At 44.6% G+C, this 19,546-nt stretch overlaps 1 protein-coding gene across 1 annotated transcript in view; it reads left to right on the forward strand.

The window, feature by feature from the left end:
• The window catches only part of kiaa1549lb (KIAA1549-like b), a 163,359-nt gene that overhangs the window by 79,671 nt on the left and 64,142 nt on the right, over positions 1-19,546 (forward strand). The window contains exons 4-9 of the mRNA XM_079621652.1: positions 5,214-5,329; positions 6,990-7,209; positions 8,891-9,024; positions 9,182-9,350; positions 16,038-16,097; positions 17,844-17,995. Of these exons, the coding sequence (XP_079477778.1) occupies positions 5,214-5,329; positions 6,990-7,209; positions 8,891-9,024; positions 9,182-9,350; positions 16,038-16,097; positions 17,844-17,995 (851 nt within the window). The remainder of the gene's footprint in view (positions 1-5,213; positions 5,330-6,989; positions 7,210-8,890; positions 9,025-9,181; positions 9,351-16,037; positions 16,098-17,843; positions 17,996-19,546) is intronic.

Here is a 19,546-nt window from a genome sequence, read left to right on the forward strand (position 1 = left end):
GTGGTTCCCAAGTTCTCAAAAAAAAAAAAAAAAAAGAGCAGATCCTCTATCTCTGGGTCTGAAGAGGGTCTGGAGAGTAGTGGGAGGAGAAAATCCTCACCACCCTCATCCACCTCTTCTGTCGCCAGCGGGCAGCACAGTGTGTGGTTCGAGAACGCAACCAAGCCGCCTCCTGCACCTCCTGCCTCGTGGAACCAGGTAAGTGCTGCACAGCACACTTAGACGACGCTACGGGCCGCCTCCCCAAGAGAGCCTCCCGGGCCGCGTCCCTGTGTTCCACCTCGCTGCCCCACTCCGGGTACGCCTACGGTCCCTTTGGTCCCGCTTGTACGGTCTCTGCGAGCCTGGTTAGCGCTCCCCAGTCCGTCTCGCTGGCTCATTCGGACCATCAGGCTCGGCTATGCGATTCAGTTCGCCCGGCATCCCCCCAAGTTTCGGGCCATCCACTCCACTACAGTGAGAGCAGCCGATGCTCATGTCTTGCGTGCGGAGATCGCAGTCCTACTGGCGAAGGACGCGATAGAGCCGGTCCCTCCAGCCGATATGAGGTCAGGACACTACAGTCCCTACTTCATTGTACTCAAGAAAGGTGGTGGGTTACGACCGATCTTGGATCTGCGAGTTTTGAATCGGAGCCTCCACAAGCTACCGTTAAAAATGCTCACGCAGAGACGCATTTTCAGATGCATCCGTCCCCAAGATTGGTTTGCAGCGATCGACCTGAAGGCTGCGTACTTTCATGTCTCGATTCTTCCTCGACACAGGCCGTTTCTGCGCTTTGCGTTCGAGGGTCGAGCATATCAGTACAAGGTCCTGCCCTTCGGGCTGTCCCTGTCTCCCCGTGTCTTCACGAAAGTCACGGAGGGGGCCCTTGTTCCCATGAGAGAACAGGGCGTTCGCCTCCTCAACTATCTCGACGACTGGCTCATACTAGCACACTCTCGAGATCAGTTATGCGAACACAGGGACCTCGTGCTCAGGCACCTCAGCCAGTTGGGCCTTCAGGTCAACTGGGAAAAGAGCAAACTCGCCCCCGTGCAGAGGATCTCTTTTCTCGGTATGGAGTTGGATTCGGTCGCACAGACAGCGCGCCTCACAGAGCAGCGCGCCCAGTCGGTGCTGAACTGCTTGAACACGTTCAAAGGCAGGACGGCGGTCCCACTGAAACTTTTTCAGAGGCTCCTGGGGCATATGGCAGCGGCAGCAGCGGTAACCCCGCTCGGGCTGCTTCATATGAGACCACTTCAGCACTGGCTTCACGGCCGAGTCCCGAGATGGGCGTGGCATCACGGCAATCACCGGGTGGCAATCACACCGGCGTGCCGCCAGACCTTCAGCCCGTGGTCAGATCCCTCGTTCCTACGGGCAGGAGTGCCCTTGGAACAGGTGTCCAGGCATGCTGTGGTATTCACAGATGCCTCTGCCACCGGCTGGGGCGCCACGTACAACGGGCATGCAGTGTCAGGGGTGTGGACGGCTCCCCAACTGCATTGGCATATCAACTGCCTCGAGTTGCTAGCAGTACATCTCGCTCTGAGCCGCCTAAAGAGGCCGCTACAGGACAGAGACGTGCTGGTCCGTACGGACAACACAGCGACCGTTGCGTACATCAACCGACAAGGTGGTCTACGCTCCCGTCGCATGTCGCAACTCGCCCGCCATCTCCTCCTCTGGAGTCAGAAGCATCTGAGGTCGCTTCGAGCCATGTATGTCCCCGGGGTGCTCAACCGTGTGGCCGACGAGCTATCACGAGCTGTGCTCCCGGGAGAATGGCGACTCCACCCCCAGGCGGTTCAGCTGATGTGGAGAGAGTTCGGGGAGGCTCAGGTAGACCTGTTTGCCTCCTCAGAAACCACCCACTGCCAGCTGTTTTACTCCCTGACCGAGGGAACACTCGGCACGGACGCACTGGCACACAGCTGGCCCCGGGGCCTCCGCAAATATGCGTTCCCCCCAGTGAGCCTACTTGCACAGACCTTGTGCAAAGCCAGGGAGGACGAGGAGCAGGTCCTTCTGGTGGCTCCCTATTGGCCCACCCGGACTTGGTTCCCAGAACTCATGCTCCTCGTGACAGTCCCTCCCTGGCCCATTCCTCTGAGGAAGGATCTTCTGACTCAGAGACGGGGCACCCTGTGGCACCCGCGTCCAGACCTCTGGAAACTCCATGTCTGGTCCCTGGACGGGATGCGGAGGTTCTAGGTGACTTACCCCCAGAGGTACTTAACACCATCACTTCTGCAAGGGCGCCGTCCACGAGACGTGTGTACGCCTTGAAGTGGAACCTGTTCGTCGAGTGGTGCTCTTCTCGCCGAGAAGACCCCCGAAGATGTTCGATAGGGTCCGTGCTTTCCTTCTTGCAGCAAGGGTTGGAGCGAAGGCTGTGTCCCTCCACCCTCAAAGTACATGCTGCCGCTATTTCAGCCTATCACGACCACATAGATGGCAAAACCGTTGGAAAGCACGACCTGGTCGTCAGGTTCCTTAGGGGGGCGAGACGATTAAATCCTCCTCGACCCCCCTCCATACCCTCTTGGGACCTTTCCCTGGTGCTTCGAGCACTTCAGGATGCTCCCTTTGAGCCATTGCAATCAGCGGACCTAAAGCTTCTCTCCATGAAGACTTTGCTGCTGGTTGCACTGGCCTCTGTCAAGAGGGTAGGGGACCTGCAGGCATTTTCAGTCGACGAATCGTGCCTAGAGTTTGGGCCGGGTGACAACCATGTTGTACTAAGACCCCGGCCTGGCTATGTGCCCAAGGTTCCTACCACTCCCTTCAGGGACCAGGTAGTGAACCTGCAAGCGCTGCCCCTGGAGGAGGCAGACCCAGCCCTGGCTTTGCTCTGTCCCGTTCGCGCTCTGCGTATGTACGTGGACAGAACTCAAAGCGTCAGGACCTCAGACCAGCTCTTTGTCTGTTACAGAGGCCAGCAGAAGGGAAAGGCTGTCTGCAAGCAGAGGATGGCCCACTGGATAGTGGATGCCATCGCCTTGGCTTACCAAGTTCAAGGCGTGCCCTGCCCGCTCGGGTTGCATGCACACTCCACGAGAGGCGTTGCATCCTCCTGGGCGCTGGCACGTGGCTCCTCGCTAACAGATATCTGTAGAGCTGCGGGCTGGGCAACACCTAACACGTTCGCTAGATACTATAGCCTACGTGTAGAGCCGGTCTCCTCCCGTGTTCTCACCCTAGACGGGTAGAAGCACTGAGAGGCCCGGCTCTGTCGGCTTGCTGCACCCTACTGTGCACCCTTATTCTCCAGTGTGAAAAACCTGTGAGTCCTCCGAACACCCTCGGGCCGGACATGGCGGAGCGTCCGGTGCCAGGCCTGTATCCGCTGAATCCTTGAGAACCGGATATAGGCTGGGTCCCATATGTGTGACCCTACGGGGATCCCATATGTGTATATTCTCCACGGCTGCTCCTAAACGGAAGCCCGTGTCTTTCCCTTGGGCTAAGTCACCCATTACTCATATGCTGTACAACCCTCGGGTTAGTCCATATGTTATCTCCACTTAACTCCTTGAGAATGTGGCTTCCGCAGCGTTCCCCTCCTTCAGTTCGGGCACGCTTTCCCAGTGTTAATCTCACTGTATGGGTTATCACGGAACAACAGTGACAGGTTCACTCTGTGTAAGCCGCCTCCTATCGTCCTTCCAGGCAAGAAGGTGTAGAGGCTTGCACAGGGCGCTGGATGGGGTGCAGCAGCTGTGGCGCTTTGGTAGGGATTCCTATTGGTCGGTCACGACCTACGTAGTAGTGACCGACTGATAGGGAACGTCTCGGTTACGTATGTAACCCTCGTTCCCTGAAGGAGGGAACGGAGACGTAGGTCCCGTCGCCACATCTGCTGCCGCCCGCCAGGGCAGCCAGCTTATCGGCTTGGCTCCTCAGCAAAAAACTACAGTGCAATCACCAGCTGCTCGTTATATACCCGCGCTGCGAGGCTGCGCAGCTGATGCAAATGATTGCACGCCAATGTGTATTGGCTCATTTAGTTTCACTCGAAGTAGATCGGCTCTCTAGCGAGATTCCTATTGGTCGGTCACGACCTACGTCTCCGTTCCCTCCTTCAGGGAACGAGGGTTACATACGTAACCGAGACGTTTCCATTCTAATTATGCTTTAACACAAATGTTTGACTCTGGTAGATTAACAAAAATAGCCTAGGTTAAATTTTGGCGAGAGTTACCCTTTAAGACCAAGACCAGAAGTCAAATCCTAGTCCACATACTCCCAAGTCCATGACTAGATCAAGCGATGAAAATATTGTCTTGGACTTGAGATTGAGTCCGGCCCAGTACCATAACATTTAGTGTAATTTGTTACTGCTGCCGTCATTCAACAGAAATAAGCACAAATGTCAGAGCATGTCAGAACAACTACAGGGCCCATAAAACACCTCAGACAACAGAGGGTTAACATACCTTGAATAAATCTTCTGTACATGTAAAGTCCTACTCTCAGTTAATGAATAATAATGAATAATGAATACTATTTGTTATCATAACAGTTCATGTAGGGGATTCTGAATTACAATGACGTAGAACTCGATAATCGGTAACACTTTATTTTGATAGTCCACTTTAGACATTCTACTAACTATAAGTAGCTTTGCAACTACATGTCAACTACCTGTCATTAGATTATTAGTAGACTGTCTGCTTAATATCTGCTAACACTTTATTTTGTTGGTCTTCCAACAGACATTCTACTGACTATAAGAAACTTGGCAAATACAAGTCAACTTATTCTCCTAACACCTAACCCTAACCTAACCGTCTACTGGCAGTCTACTAATACTCTAATGAGAGTTAGTTGACATGTAGTTAAAAAGTTACTTATAGTTAGTAGAATGTCTAAAGTGGACTATTGAAATAAAGTGTAACCCGATAATCAACTTGTAGAGCATATTTCCATGGTCTTGGTCTTATTAAATGTTATAGATTCGGGAACATTAGCTTGTCTCATCCATTTCCCTCTGTTCAATTGCCTTAGTTGATAAATACAATATATACAGTATTACATCTTATTGAAATTAATTCATGAAGAGTAACAATAGTTTATTTTTGGCAAAAACTATAGGCTACCATGGTACATTTTTTACAAAGTTCCTTCCTGATTAAATGGTTTCTGTTGATTAGATTAGAAACATAAAATACATTTATATTCTTCAAAGAAAACACTATAACTCTTTATTTTTCTGTCTATGACAGTGTTGTCCGTACAGTTACGAAGGAGTCGTCTAGACAGTATTTTGAAGCAGAATCTCCCTCGAGGGTTTACTCAAGCTCTGAAGAAGGCCTTGAACGACAGCACAGTTCAGGCTAAGGTTTGCATTTCAAGAATTGTTAACAAAATCATAATTTACAGTTTGTTCAGCATCCAATATGCACCAACACAAATGACAACACAAAAGGATTTAAGCAATGTTTGCTGTCTTGCTATAACTTCCACCAGACCTAGCTACAAATTGAACCACTCCCCAAATTACTTCAATCACACTTCCCTCTCTTTGAAAAATATATAACAAAGAAGTGAAATATAAAACACATATGTGAATAAAATAGGAACTTGATTTGCTAAAGGAATTATGCAATGTAGGTAACAAACCAAATTTGACAACAGAATCTGTGCTAAACTTTAATTTGCACTCTGTAACTCCTGACCAGGCTGGATCTGACTCTACGGGGTGGAGGATGTAGCAGAAAATTCAAAGTTATTATGCAAACCAAAGAGTGAATTGCTCAACCACTGCTTTTACCCTTAGAAAAAAATAAGTATACTTAAAGTTAAGTTTTATCAAGTATACTTAAGTAAAGTTCAAGTACATTTTTAAGTATACTTTATGTAGTAAGTAAACTAATATCAATGTACTAGAAGTATACTTGTAAGTCTACTGTTTCAATACTACATGGGACTAAATTGGCCCACTTTTTAGTGTATAAAAGTATACTTTTGTAACAGTAGTAAACTTTAAGTACACAACTAGTTTACAACTAAGTTTTTAAACTTACTAGTCAAATACTTGTAGCACATTTTTTTGTAGTTTATGAAAGTACACTTTGAAGTATACTCAGTAAACCCTGGTGGAAAAAATATATATGCTAGGTGTACTTGCAGCCAGACAAATTTAGTATACTTTAAGTGTGTTATTTTGAAACAACTAATTTGTACTAAATATATTTTAGTTGTAATTAAATTGTAGCAAAGCATAACTTTGTGTATTTAGTGTACTTGTGTACTAAATAGGAACAACTATACTTTTAAGTATATCTCGATCAAAAGATTAAGTACAAGTATAGGCCAAATATACTTAGACTTTTATGTCAGTATGTGTCAAATATACTTAGGTGCAATTTTGTGTTGTTGTACTTTGTGAACCCCTCACCTCACCTCACACCACACTACAGTCAAGCAGTATACCATAGGCTATTCGTCACGCGACAACTTCTTACGCAAATAAGATTGGGGGAGCCATTAGGAAGTTTAATTTATTAATTTATTTACAAAATATACATTTAAAATGTATTAAAATAACTACATTAAATTCGTATTTACTTTTGAGTTGAAAATATTATTAATTAAAAAAAGTCATCCCCACCCCCCACACCCATGCTCATTTCCATTATTTGATGAATTCCATCTATGATGTCTTTTGTAACCTGCAATAATTCAGAGAAAAAAGAAAAGAAAAGAAAAAACCAAAGAAGCTCCTCTGTTTGGAATCAAAAGAGTGCAGTCCAAGGATCCTGTAAGCAAATACATTCAAGCAGTCAGTCCCAAATAGCACTTATGCAGAGAAAGCCAAGAGATGGCTGAGAGAATAATGACTCATATTCAATTTTCAGTAAATTATTAATTCCAGTGTATAGTGAACGTATTTAACTTTAAATGTATATCTTAATATATACAACTTTTAAAAATATCACCAAACTACTGAATACACCTTTAATATCAGTGTTTCTTGTAAAATTTTCCACCTTCCCCAGATTGAGAGCATCTCCAGTGTGCCTAACGTGACGGTCGGTTACTATGTGACCCATGGAGAGATGGTGTACACTGCCTCTGTGGTGGTGGAGGCTCTAAGCATCTATGGTATTGAGAGATTGATGGCAGACATTCGCCAGTTTGTCCCACTGGTGCAGGCGATTCCCATCCCAGCAGTCCCCTGGAGACCCAGCCCTGCCATTTCATTGATGCTGAAGACAGGTCAGGCTCACAGCTCAATCTCTGTCACCGCACTAATGTGTCAACGCTGCCACACATTTTTTTTTCCATATCCATTTTATAATACAGCCATTGTCATTGTGAGACCTAATACTATTTGTCCAACTCACGTTGGATGTCATTTAAATTAAGCTTAATTGAATCATGATGCAGCAGATATGAAGATGGCAGTTCAATCAAATATGACAAGAAAACAAAAAGTACAGGAGAAACAAAAGGTAGCATAACAGCTTGCAGCTAAGCAGTTAAACAAGAACCAAGAACTAGAGCAAACCAAGGGTAAATAAATACACAGGATAACAAGGAACAAAATAAGATACAGTTGAACAACATAATCAGTAACCAATACAGGTGAACAACATAATCAATAACCAATACAGGTGAACAACATAATCAGTAACCATAGAAACAGCCATATCACCCTGTAGCCCAAGACTCGTTGCCCACTAGAGCTAAGCAGGGCTGAGCCTGGTTAGTACCTGGATGGGAGACCTCCTGAGAAAACCAGGTTGCTGCTGGAAGAGGTGTTAGTGAGGCCAGCAGGGGGTGCTCACCCTGTGGTCTGTGTGGGTCCTAACACCCCAGTAGTGACGGGGACACTATACTGTCAAAGAGCACCGTCCTTCGGATGAGACGTTAAACTGAGGTCTTGACTCTCCGTGGTCATTAAATATCCCAGGATGTCCTTCGAAAAAGAGTAGGGGTTGTAACCCCGGCATCTTGGCCAAATTTTCCACTTGGCCTCTGTCCATCATGGCCTCCTAATCATCCCCATATACTGATTGACTTCATCACTGTCTCCTCTCCACCAGTAAGATGGTGTGTGGTGAGCGTTCTGGTGCAATATGGCTGCCGTCGCATCATCCAGGTGGATGCTGCACATTGGTGGTGGTTGAGGAGATTCCCCCCTTCCATATGTGAAGCGCTTTGAGGTCCCAGAAAAAGTGCTATATAAATGTAAGAAATTATTATTATAGAAACAAACAGGGACCTAATCAGAAACCAAGGCAACTAAGGAAACGGGAACTAAACATATCAACTATGAACACAGAAACAAACAAAAAAACTGAATATAAAAGTCTCAAACTAAATTAGAATATGACAAATTGGTTCTGAAGTGTCTTGTAAGCGAAACGTCATGTCATGCTGGCATATTTAATTTGAGAGCTGCAGAAGCGGTTAACATTTTTTATTGAATAACTTTTGGTCTGTTCTTCAAAGCTATCATATGGCTTGGAATATGGCATACTGGCATGGACCCCTTCTATGGTGTCACAACCGACTTTGTATTTATTTTAACAAGAAAGGTGTCAGTAAATAAATAGGAGAACAAAGTAACTTGCGTTACTTATTTGAAAAAGTAACTAAAATATTTTGTTATAATTTTAAAAGTAAAGCATTACTTTACTAGTTACTTCAAAAAAGTAATCTAATTACGTAACTCACGTTACTAGTAATGTGTTAAGCAAAACACTGCATGTGATATTGCTTAATTATATCTTTAATAAATCCGAAATTAATCAAACATTTAGCAATGTCATGGTATGTAAAATATAATACTTTTAAGAATGGTAGCCTGAAGGGACCGAGTATGTTCTGCATGTTTCAGCAACTTCTTTTCATATGGTGTCTTCTCTGTGCTTGTCTTTATGTTTGTGTGTAGTTCTGAGGTTTGTAGGGACAGGATATGACCTCAGGTCCTGCAGATTTACTCAGATGATGGAGCAGAGACTGGAGAATGCTTTTGCTGAAGCCGAGGCCATAGTGATGAACTCTCATAGTGGCCTCACTGTACAGGTGGGAAGGCCTTAACCACTTTAAACTACTTTATTAAACCTCTAAAACTATAACTTTTGCATGTCAAATGAGGTTTGTTGGATTTTATGCATTCACATTTTTTCAGGGAAAACAAGTTTGTAATGCATTTCATTTTCTCTCTTCTCTTTTCTCACAGATCTTGAGCACATCTCAGTCTTTGGGTACTCCTGCTGTATCTCTGATATATGTGGTACATAATGGCAGTGTCTCTCTAAATGGCACAACAGCAAGTAACCTCCTCAGCCACCTGACCGCTGAGCTTGTCGGCTACTTCCTGTTTTACCCTCCACTGATCACTGCTGAGCGTAAGTGCTTTCTGGCGTTCCTCAGTTATACAATTAAGATGTAACAAGTGCAATTGTTACTATTTGTATTTCCTTTTTAGATACTATAGTATGAGTATAGTATGCAAAACTGACAATTCCTTTCATTTTTGGTTTATATTTATAAATCTGAACTATCACATATTAATTAAAAAACAAACAAACAAACAAACATAAACAGCATTAATGCTGAAATGTTTTTTAGTTATAATTATCTAAACATGAAAGAGGCATAATAACATTGATGATTCTCTTCAGAGAGTTAAAGCATTTTCTGTTTGGTTTGTAGTCTTCACAGGTTCATGCATACATGGGCCTGGGCACAGCATGCACATCAAAGCCAATTACAAGGGAAAATAATTAACAGTTGGGAATCCCAGATACACTTGTGTTTGTGTCTGTGTGGAAAGAACACGGTTCCACTAGCAACTGTATTGCGATGGTGAGAATATCACACACCTCGCTGTCACACATTTTCTCATGCTGACTGTGGGTTGTTTGCTTTCTCCTCGCAGTCCATTATCTTGTCTGCTTTTTCTTTGCTTTGATGACGTTATTATTTAAATGTTCTTAGGTTGAAATGTGTGTATATACAGAACAGTGTCGTAACTAGGGCTTGGTATTTGTATAATAGCTTGTGCCAGGGGAAGTACCCTTAACCCTTTCGCACGTACGATCACACCGGTGTGATCAGTCTTGGCTGGTCCCTGGAGCGTACGATCACACCGGTGTGATTAGAACGGTCAGTGCATCACGTGATCAACTGCTAAATTCAAACGTGCTTTGGCGCGTTGACTTGCGCTGAGCCAGAGACAGACGCGCTCAGGGCTTGTCATATATCACAACTATTCAGTGTTTTCAACCACATAATGTTTATTTTAGGTTTCAGACATTTAAGAATCACATAAGTACTAAAAAAATTTGTTTTGAGTTTGTAAAATACACACTGATGTCTAAGAAAGCGGCAATAATAATCCTTTATATTATAAAAAGACGACACGTTTTATTCATATCAGATACACATTGTGTAAGTAGTTTTACATTTTACCCTATTCTTCTACCAGTTCACCAGCCACTTACTTTCATGTATTTCGGGAGAAGTGGATGAATTGACGTGTTGTAAATCCAACAGATCCGATTCTCTGATCTGTGGCACAAACTAACATGGCGCCGCCCATCGCGCATATAGCTCAACTAACGCGATCGTTATAAAGGTGTTTATACAACAAAACACATCCACATGCACATATTTGACAATCGGAATATCAGTGTTTCATACTATAGCTAATAAATGTGTGAATATTTAGAATAAAAAAGGAAAAATTACATAAAAGCAGATCATCATTCATTGAGCGCTGTGTCACGTGACAAGCAGTGACGCGTCACCATGGAAACAATAAAGTGACAGATTCGAAATAACGGTCGCCTTTAAAAACTCACGCTGGGGGGTCAATTAGAATATTTTAAACTTACGTGTGAAAGGGTTAAATGGTTAGTTAGTTCAGCCCAAAATGAAAATGATCCCATAATTTACTCACCCTCAAGCCATCCTAGATGTATATGACTTTCTTCTTTCAGCCAAACACAATCATAGTTATATGAAATCTTGGCTCTTCCAAGCTTTATAATGGTAGTGAACTGCGTCGAATGACACTTTGGGGGAACGAGTACCCACTATGCCACAATAAGCCCTGCCTGTCCCAGTGTGAAGCTGCGCACAGGCCAATTAGGACGATTAGGACGAGAGCACAAGGGTGCCAGGCTTAGATGGAATGTCCAGGCTATAAAATCCAATTAAAGTATGAGGGGTGGCCCATCTTGCTGCATCGCACACTTCTTGGATTGGGGCTCCTGAAAGGAGGGCTCTGGAGGACGCCATGCCTCTGGTTGAATGAGCCCTCATGGCCAAAGGTGAAGGCAAACTATGCACCTGATAGGCCATATATATATAGCTTGAACAATCCAGTTGCTAATGGTCTGCTTGGAAGCGGGAAGCCCCTTCTTGGGCGACCGAAACACACTAGCAACTGGTCTGACTTCCGTCATGAAGAGGACCTCTGAATATATAATTTGAGAGCTCTGACAGGGCAGAGCAGATGAAGTCTCTCTTCATCCGCCGCCACGTGAGGTGGAGGATGAAAAGCCTACAGAACCTTAGGCAAATAGCCCGGCCTGGGATGCAGGAAAGCTTTAATGTTGCCTGGAGCAAACTCCAGGCACCCATGAGATATAGAGAGCACCTGAAGATATCCTACTCTCCTCAGAGAAGTAATGGCCGACAAAAAAAGCCACCTTATGGAAAAGTTATTGGCCTCAGCTGACTCCAGAGGTTCGAAGGGGGCCTCGGCCAGCCCTTCGAGAACCACTGCCAGGTCCCATGTGGGAACCCTGGTATGAGCCGCAGGTCTCATCCTCCAAGCCCCACGGAGGAAACTTACGACCAACTGCTGTCTTCCCAGAAGCCCATCACCCAGAGGAGCATGGAATGCCGCAATGGCAGCCATGTACACCTTGAGTGTGGATGGGGTAAGACCAGCTGAGAAGCTATCTTGGAGGAACTCCAGCACTGAAGCCACCGAGCAGTTAACTGGGTCGACCTCATGCTCTCTACACCATACGGTGAAAACATTCCATTTTAGGCTGTACAATGTCCTCGTGGAGGGAGCTCTAGAGCTCCATAAGGTCTCTACTACTCCTGCTGATAGGCCAGCCTCTCGGTATTGTGCCCCCTCAGGGGCCAGACCCACAGTTTCCATAGTTCCGGCTGAGGGTGAAATATTGAGTGCTCTGCCTGTGTCAGTAGGTCCCTCCTGATGGGAATCTCCCATGGAGGGTCATCCAGGAGCGATATTATGTCTGAGATCCATACTCGGGGCTTTCCGGTGACATGACGCTCCCAAAACTGGGCCTTGAGACAGAAACCAAACTTTTTTCCACATAGATAGCAAACGAAGGTATCTGCGCGTAACCCTGATCATGCGGAATGGGTTCTCCCTCAGGGACAACCCCTTGGATTTCAACCACCACTGCAGGGGCCTCATGTGAATGGAATGGTGTTGGACGCTGCTGCCATGAGCCCTAACACTCTCTGAAAATGTTTTACAGTGATGGCTTGGCCTAGCTTTATCCTGGTCACCGTGGCCAGGATGGACTCGATCCGTGCAGGAGACAGTTGGTGTCAACACACTTTTTTTGTGTTGAGTCTCAACCCCAGGCTCTGGATGTGGGCAAGGACGACATCTCGATGCCGAACTGCCAGCTCTTGCGACAAGTCTAAGCGGCACCAGAGCTGCACCCATGCATTTGGTAAATGTGCGAGGGGAGAGAGCTGGGCCAAATGGAAGAACCCGATATTGGTACGCTTCGCCCCCGAAAGCGAACCCCAGGAACTTCCTGTGAGATGGAAGGATGGATATGTGGAAGTATGCGTCCTTCAGATCTATCTAGACAAACTAATCCTTGGATTGAATTTGATTCATGATGATGGGAATAGTGAGCATCTTGATCCTGAACCTCCTCAGAGATTGATTCAAGTGTCTGAGATCTATTATTGGACGCAACCCCCCATCCTTCTTGGGAACTATTAAGTAGCGGCTGTAAAACCCGGACTCCCTGTCCAGCGGAGGAATACGCTCTATAGCCTCCTTTACCAGCAGGGAGTTTACTTCTTGTTCCAATACCCGACCATGCTCTGGGTCAACTACAATCCGGACCACCCCATTGCATTTTGGTGGGCAGAAACTGAACTACAGTCTGTACCCCTTTTGAATAGTGAGCAGGGCCCAAGGAGAAATATTTGTATTAAAATAAGAGATTTTTCCATGCATCTAAATATTTTACCAAGGAAACAAGCCTCTCGAGGCTGGCTTCGGGTATCTTTCAAGATTCATTCTCATTCTGCTCTCCAGCAGGGTTCGACCGAAAATGATTCTCGATTGGCGGACATGATTGCTGCCTGGCCGCAGGCCTGTGGGGCGGACAATGCAGCGTGCGTTGGCTGGAAATCGATGCGCTTCGGGACGCACTTGACGGCGGGAAGTCGACATCGATATCCTTCGATATAGATAAACCTTCTTCGCCTGCTTCTTCGCGTCGCCCTGCTGAGGCTTCTCCTGAGAGGTGCTTGGGGTCTATGCCCCCAAGCACCTCGAGGGGGGGCTCTAGACGCAACACTCTCTTTTTGCGCCTGTCTATAGGCGGAGGAGCTGGTGGAGGGCTGAGGCTGCCTGCTGAGGGGAAAACTTCTTGGACTTGGAGCGGCAAGGGAGATATTGTCTGAAGGCTGCAGACTGTTTCTTCGCCTCCTGAAACCTGTCGACGACGGTGTTTACGGCGTTGCCGAACAGGCCAGAAGGCGAAATCGGGGCATCAAGGTGGAAAGCCCTGTGTTTCTCCTTAATGCCTGATAGATTTAACAATAAGTGTCTCTCCGAGACCACCATCGCCACCATGGAACGTCCAATAGCACGGGCTGTTGCTTTGGTGACTCGGAGGGTTGGACCCTCGCCCTCATCAATGTCCTTAAGAAGGTCGGCCTGGTATACTTGTAGTACTGCCATAGTTTGAAGACTAGCACCAGCCCGATCCGTTGTGTAAATCAGGAAAGAACGGCAAACCCCGGTGGTGAGGTTGCTCTCTGTGCTGCAGAAAGCACTCGTCCTTTATGCTTTTTATGAGCGCTTCCTGCCTCTCATGTGGCCAACTGAAATTTAAACAGGCCACTGCACGAGAGACAACCTCCACCAGCTCCTCATATGTGGGGACATGGGGCTGCGAGTCATCCCCCAAATCCCATCCACTTCCTCGGAAGCAGACAGCGCAAGCATCGGGTTCTCCACTCGTGCGGAAGAAGCCGCAAAGCAGGCGAACATGCCTCGGCAGTCTCAAGATCCTCTGTCAGATCCATCTGTGAGCCCCACGCCATCCTCATTGAATATAGCCAGGCGGGAGCATAGCACTCGGATCGATAAAGATTCACAATCCGCGTAAGCAACCCCCTCGAGACCTGCCCGCACATGCTGCACTCCCAAACAGTGCACGCACATTTGGTGTGTATCCCCACCCATGATGTAACGAGGGAAGGGATGCTCACACCGCCTGTAACTTGCATTGAGTCATTGTGTATTGACAGACAACACCAAATAAGAAACACACGACAGAGAACGCTTGCTGAAGAACAGAAAGCTGATGCTGTTGTGTGCCGGTGTCCCTTTGTAGCTTCCGTGTATGCCGTCACACATTACGTCATGACGCAAGATCAATCAAGATTGGCTTAGTATCATTCATGCTTCATGGGCGCTACGCTGAGGGGCGTTCCCCCCCAAAGTGTCATTTGACGCAGCTCGAGTTCCCTCGAAAGGGAACAGCTGATTAGAGAACTTGATTGCCTATAAAATATTCGGTGGTTGAACATTTTGAAAACAACTCTTTCTATCCATACAAGTGCAAATCTAAATAAGTTATAAAGAATGCATGCTGTGCCATCTCCGAGAGAGAGAGACAACATATCATATCGTTTAAAAATGTAAATAAACATATCAAATAGTAGAACATATGTATGATGTACTCTTAGTTGATATCACTCTTGTCAAAGCTCTGATTTCTGAGAGATGCAAAGTGGCTACAGAGCTATATTTAATTTGTGATCACGCTGTCCTTAATTCATGCATGAAGGTAACACTCATTTGTATATCATATCGTACAAGGTTTAAAACATTTAAATAGACATATCAAATAGTAGAACATGTGTATGATGTAGTATTTTAGTTTACATTTGGCACTCTTTTCAAAGCTCTGATTTCTGAGAGACGCACAACAGAAACATGGCGATTTGATTTGCGGCTATTAGCAATGGCACTCTACTAATTTCATTCATAAAGTTTACACTCATTCACTTCACACACTCGTTATTTTGTAGTGATGTTATATCCCCTGGAACACCTTTTATCCAGCAAACACAGTCTACCGAATATTTTTTTACTATTATGAGGTAGAATTTGTTATTCCTTATCTATGCCTTTCCGAATAAGGATGTGAAGTAGTCATATTTAGACATGTCTTTACGAGTGAGTCATTGAGTCATTCATTAAGTCATTCACCCGACCAATTATTTGTTTAAATCTTATTCATACAAGACACTGAAACCACCACTACAAACCACCAAGTTTCAACATTGTTTTAGTTATCATTTTCGTCATTCGTTATATTTATTTATAAAAAATAAAAAAAATGGGATAGAGGATAAAGTTTGAGGAATTGAAGGATGGGTTTTGAAAAATACATTTTATATGAAAAATTATTGGCTATGTTTGTAAAAATTAAACGCTGTTCAAAACACTTAGGCTGTTGTTCCTCAGATTAGACCTTAGAAGACCTTAGTGGAGTAATTCAACAGCTGTTGGAATTTTACAGGCTGCTTAGTGATTCTGCCTTGAAGACAGGATGTCATCCAGAGCCTTTAATCACACTGCCAGTATGCAATCGAGTAAAGGTTTCATTTGGGGAATGCGGCTAGACTCTCTGCACCGTCTGTTGGAGAGTAGATGTGCTCAGCTAAGCCTCTAGACCCAGGATCAAAGCAATGTCTTTGGATACAAGTTTCTACCCTTCCTCTCTACAACAGTTTATCTTGCTTTCTTTCTCTCCCCTCTCACTATCTTTCCTCTGCAGCTCTGGAATACCATAACCTCAACACATCAGTAGCAACCAGGCCATTTTGGACTATCACAGGTAATCATCTTATTGATGAGTTTTCATTACTAGCCATATAAGTGAAATAACTACATTTAGAAAGAAGAATTTGATTCTTTTCTGTTTGCTCTGTTGACTTTTCTGACATCCACCCACAGCTTTTGTTCTGGATAACTGAGATTTGCATAGATAATATTCACTCCCATTCTCATTATATGGAGGGATGTGGTGTAAAAACAAATTGTTTGAGTTTATAACGCTTTAAAGGGACAATGTGTAGTTTTTTAAGTATTTTATTAACTAAAATCAATGTCTTTATTCATAAATTTGTCCTGAATGGGGTACAATTTACCTCTCCCAATGATCCGACTTATCCTCGTACGCAAAGAATTTCTTATCTTTATGTGCATGGGACAGGCAACTCCACAGAGGCTTCCATGTCGTTCCTCCATCTTGAAAATGTATAATAGCAGAAAGGGACAAAAAGTACTAGGCTACCTCAACGCGTTTCCACAACGAGTTTTCGTCCAGAGCCAGCGTAACGTGACTGACACCAGCTGAAGCGGACAATGAGAGAGGCGTAATGCGTCACTGCCCCGGTAAATTTGAAAGGTTGCACTGCACGGTACTTCATAATTCAGGATCATACTTATGCCGAGCCACAAGAGAAATGCCAAAATTGAATTTAAAAGGAAACGTGACCGGCGAATTCAAAAACCGAGGGTAAAGAACGGGATAGCTTTACACAGTTGGAAAGAGCTAATGAAGGAGAAAGACTTTGAAAGGGACGCTGAAGTTGCCTGCTTTCTTCTCGACGGGTAAGTCAATGTTACGGTCTAAATTACAAGCTTTTTTTTCATTCCTTGGTTGTGTAATTCATTATATAGGCAGCATAACAGTAAAACATGTAACGTATAGTTAAACTCGACGAAGGGCTATATTGTTGTCATAGCTTCTTGGTACATAATGGCTACCGTAGTTGCAACACGTGTTTGAAAAAGCGAGGAGCTAGAGAGCACTATTCGTTTGAATGCAAAATACAATTTCACCGCTAGATGGGAGTAAATCCTACACACTGTCCCTTTAAGATCATCTATATGCTAGACTACTCCTAAAACCTCACATAAACAAACTGTTGGAACATGTGGGAAATTTTTTGTTTTGTTATATTACAAGCATTTTTTCATAACCAGCACAACACATACTTAAGCCATTTGCTCCAGTGAGTTTGTACAATACATATAATAACATGCTGCCATTCTATGGCAAGATTAGATCATTTAACATTTATTTTCATTCTATGTAAACACAACAACCCATCTCCTATACTGTCTCTGTAATTGATCAGTTAATCAAGATCTGGGTGTGTTGAATAATGCTATTACATTACACATATTAATTGATCTTGCTTTGAAACTATCTTTAGTAATTTTTGTCATCGGTTTCATCATAATTTTGGTTATAATTTTCATTTCGTTGACATTAAGTAAGTGAATTAAGTACAACATAATTGAGAAGTAACTACTGTGAGCATGACTCTACAGTAGTGGTTTAGCAGCAACTCTGGGCCTTGAGGTCCTCTGTCCTAAAGAGTATAGCTCCAATCCTGATCAAACTCATCTGTCCATAACTTTTTAGCAATCCAGAAGACATTGATTAGTTTGTTCAGGTGTGTTTTAGAATCTAAATTCTGCAGAACTTGAAGGCCAGTGATGAGAATCTCCACTCTACAAGCAAGACTCTTTCATTGAATGTCTCTCCCTCCTCCTCTCTTTATCTCTCCAGTGATTCAGGATGTGGAAAACTCCTCTCTGGAAGGACAGTACCAGAGCTTTGCTAGACTGATGGAAGAGCGGTTGGCTGAGCTCTTCATGGTGGCGCATCAGCAAGGTGTTCGCTTCAAAAGGGCAACAATGGTGGGCAGTTACACTGTCCAGGTAAGACCTAATAGAACTTCCAAGTGCTAATGTATTGAGCAAATTTTTTGCGAACAAATTAATTATTATTTACAAAATATATATTAATTCTGGAAGACAGATTCACAAACCCTATGTAAGAAATGGCCATAGTTTGGCCCAATAACAGTATAGTTGTCAGGTGTGGAGGTGTAAAATAAAACAAAACAGAAAACAAAAACTACCCCAAGGGGGAAAACAAGACAGCCTGGAACAGACTTGGCAACAGGATCTAGGCAGGACACAAGAGGTACATTTGACGACGAACCAGCACAGGACTGAAAACAGGTTGCAACCAACAGGTTACAACCCCGCCCACTTCCAGTGGCCAGCAGCTCCAGTAGCTCAAACAAGCGGACACGCCTCCGCTAGCAGCTCAAGCCCACACTTCATCCTATCATCCTACCTTTCCTTTCTATCCTCCAACTAACTTTCCTTTCCAAGCCGCCGCCAACATTCGCAGCCCCGGCTTATACCCTTCCCAGCTCTCTCATACAACCTAAACCACAACATTCTCTCTTCACAGCAACACCGATGCCGTTACGTCCAACGCCGCCGCCATGGAACTACCACCAGTGTCTCAAAACATCCGCGCACAGATCCTCTCATGTGCGAATGTAGACCTTTCTTCTCTTCTCTCTCTGCTCCCCGCAGCCGTTTTTTACCCTGAAAAACACAAACACATCCCACGTTCTTTCATTTTACGAATTTTCAATTGCCTTTTCTCGTTTCACTAAAAATTATCTGTTCAGCTTTCCCCCACAGGCGGCGCAAACTGAATGATTATCTATCAATCAGAGCTGAGCTCACGCTGTCCTATGGGGGAGGGCACTTCTACACGTACCATAAACTTTTTTCAGCCAAAAGTGCAGTGCGAGTCATTCTTTGCTGTCAGGCCTAAAAAACAGCTTTAAACCTGGCCTAGAATGCCCGCTCTCCCAAAATAGCATATGTAATAATCTTCAATCCGCCCTCATAGAACCTGAAGTTGTTGACAACCTGATCAAAAAAGAAGTCGAGTCAGGCTTCATGATCGGCCCGTTTGACAATCCTCCATTTAATCTGTTTCGTATTAGCCCCATTGGAGTGGCTACAAGAAAATTCTTGTGCAAAAAAATGCCTAATAATCGACCTGTCAGCCCCGCACAATTCCCCGTTCCCAAGCATAAACAGCTTTATTCCTCTCAACGAATTTTCTCTTAACTACCACGACACGGCAATTGACATGATCAAAATCGCAGGTCGGGGTGCATGGCTTGTCAAAATTGACATTACATCTGCTTTCAAAGTAATGCCTATCCATCCAGATTCATGGCACCTATTCGGAGTTCGCTGGCTCGGGATTTTGCAGTGCGTTTAACTTTCAGATGCAAAAGCAGCCCCAAAATATTCGACATGCTAGTTAGTCAAGTCAAGTCATCTTCATTTATATAGCGCTTTTAACAATGTAGATTGTTTCAAAGCTGCTTTACGGAGATAAACGTATAATTTAAGGTAACAGATTGTTTTGGCTTTATAGCGGTTCTTGAAAAA

The sequence above is a fragment of the Phoxinus phoxinus genome (assembly GCF_949152265.1).
Source record: "Phoxinus phoxinus genome assembly, chromosome: 8".
NCBI classification, from domain to species: domain Eukaryota; kingdom Metazoa; phylum Chordata; class Actinopteri; order Cypriniformes; family Leuciscidae; genus Phoxinus; species Phoxinus phoxinus.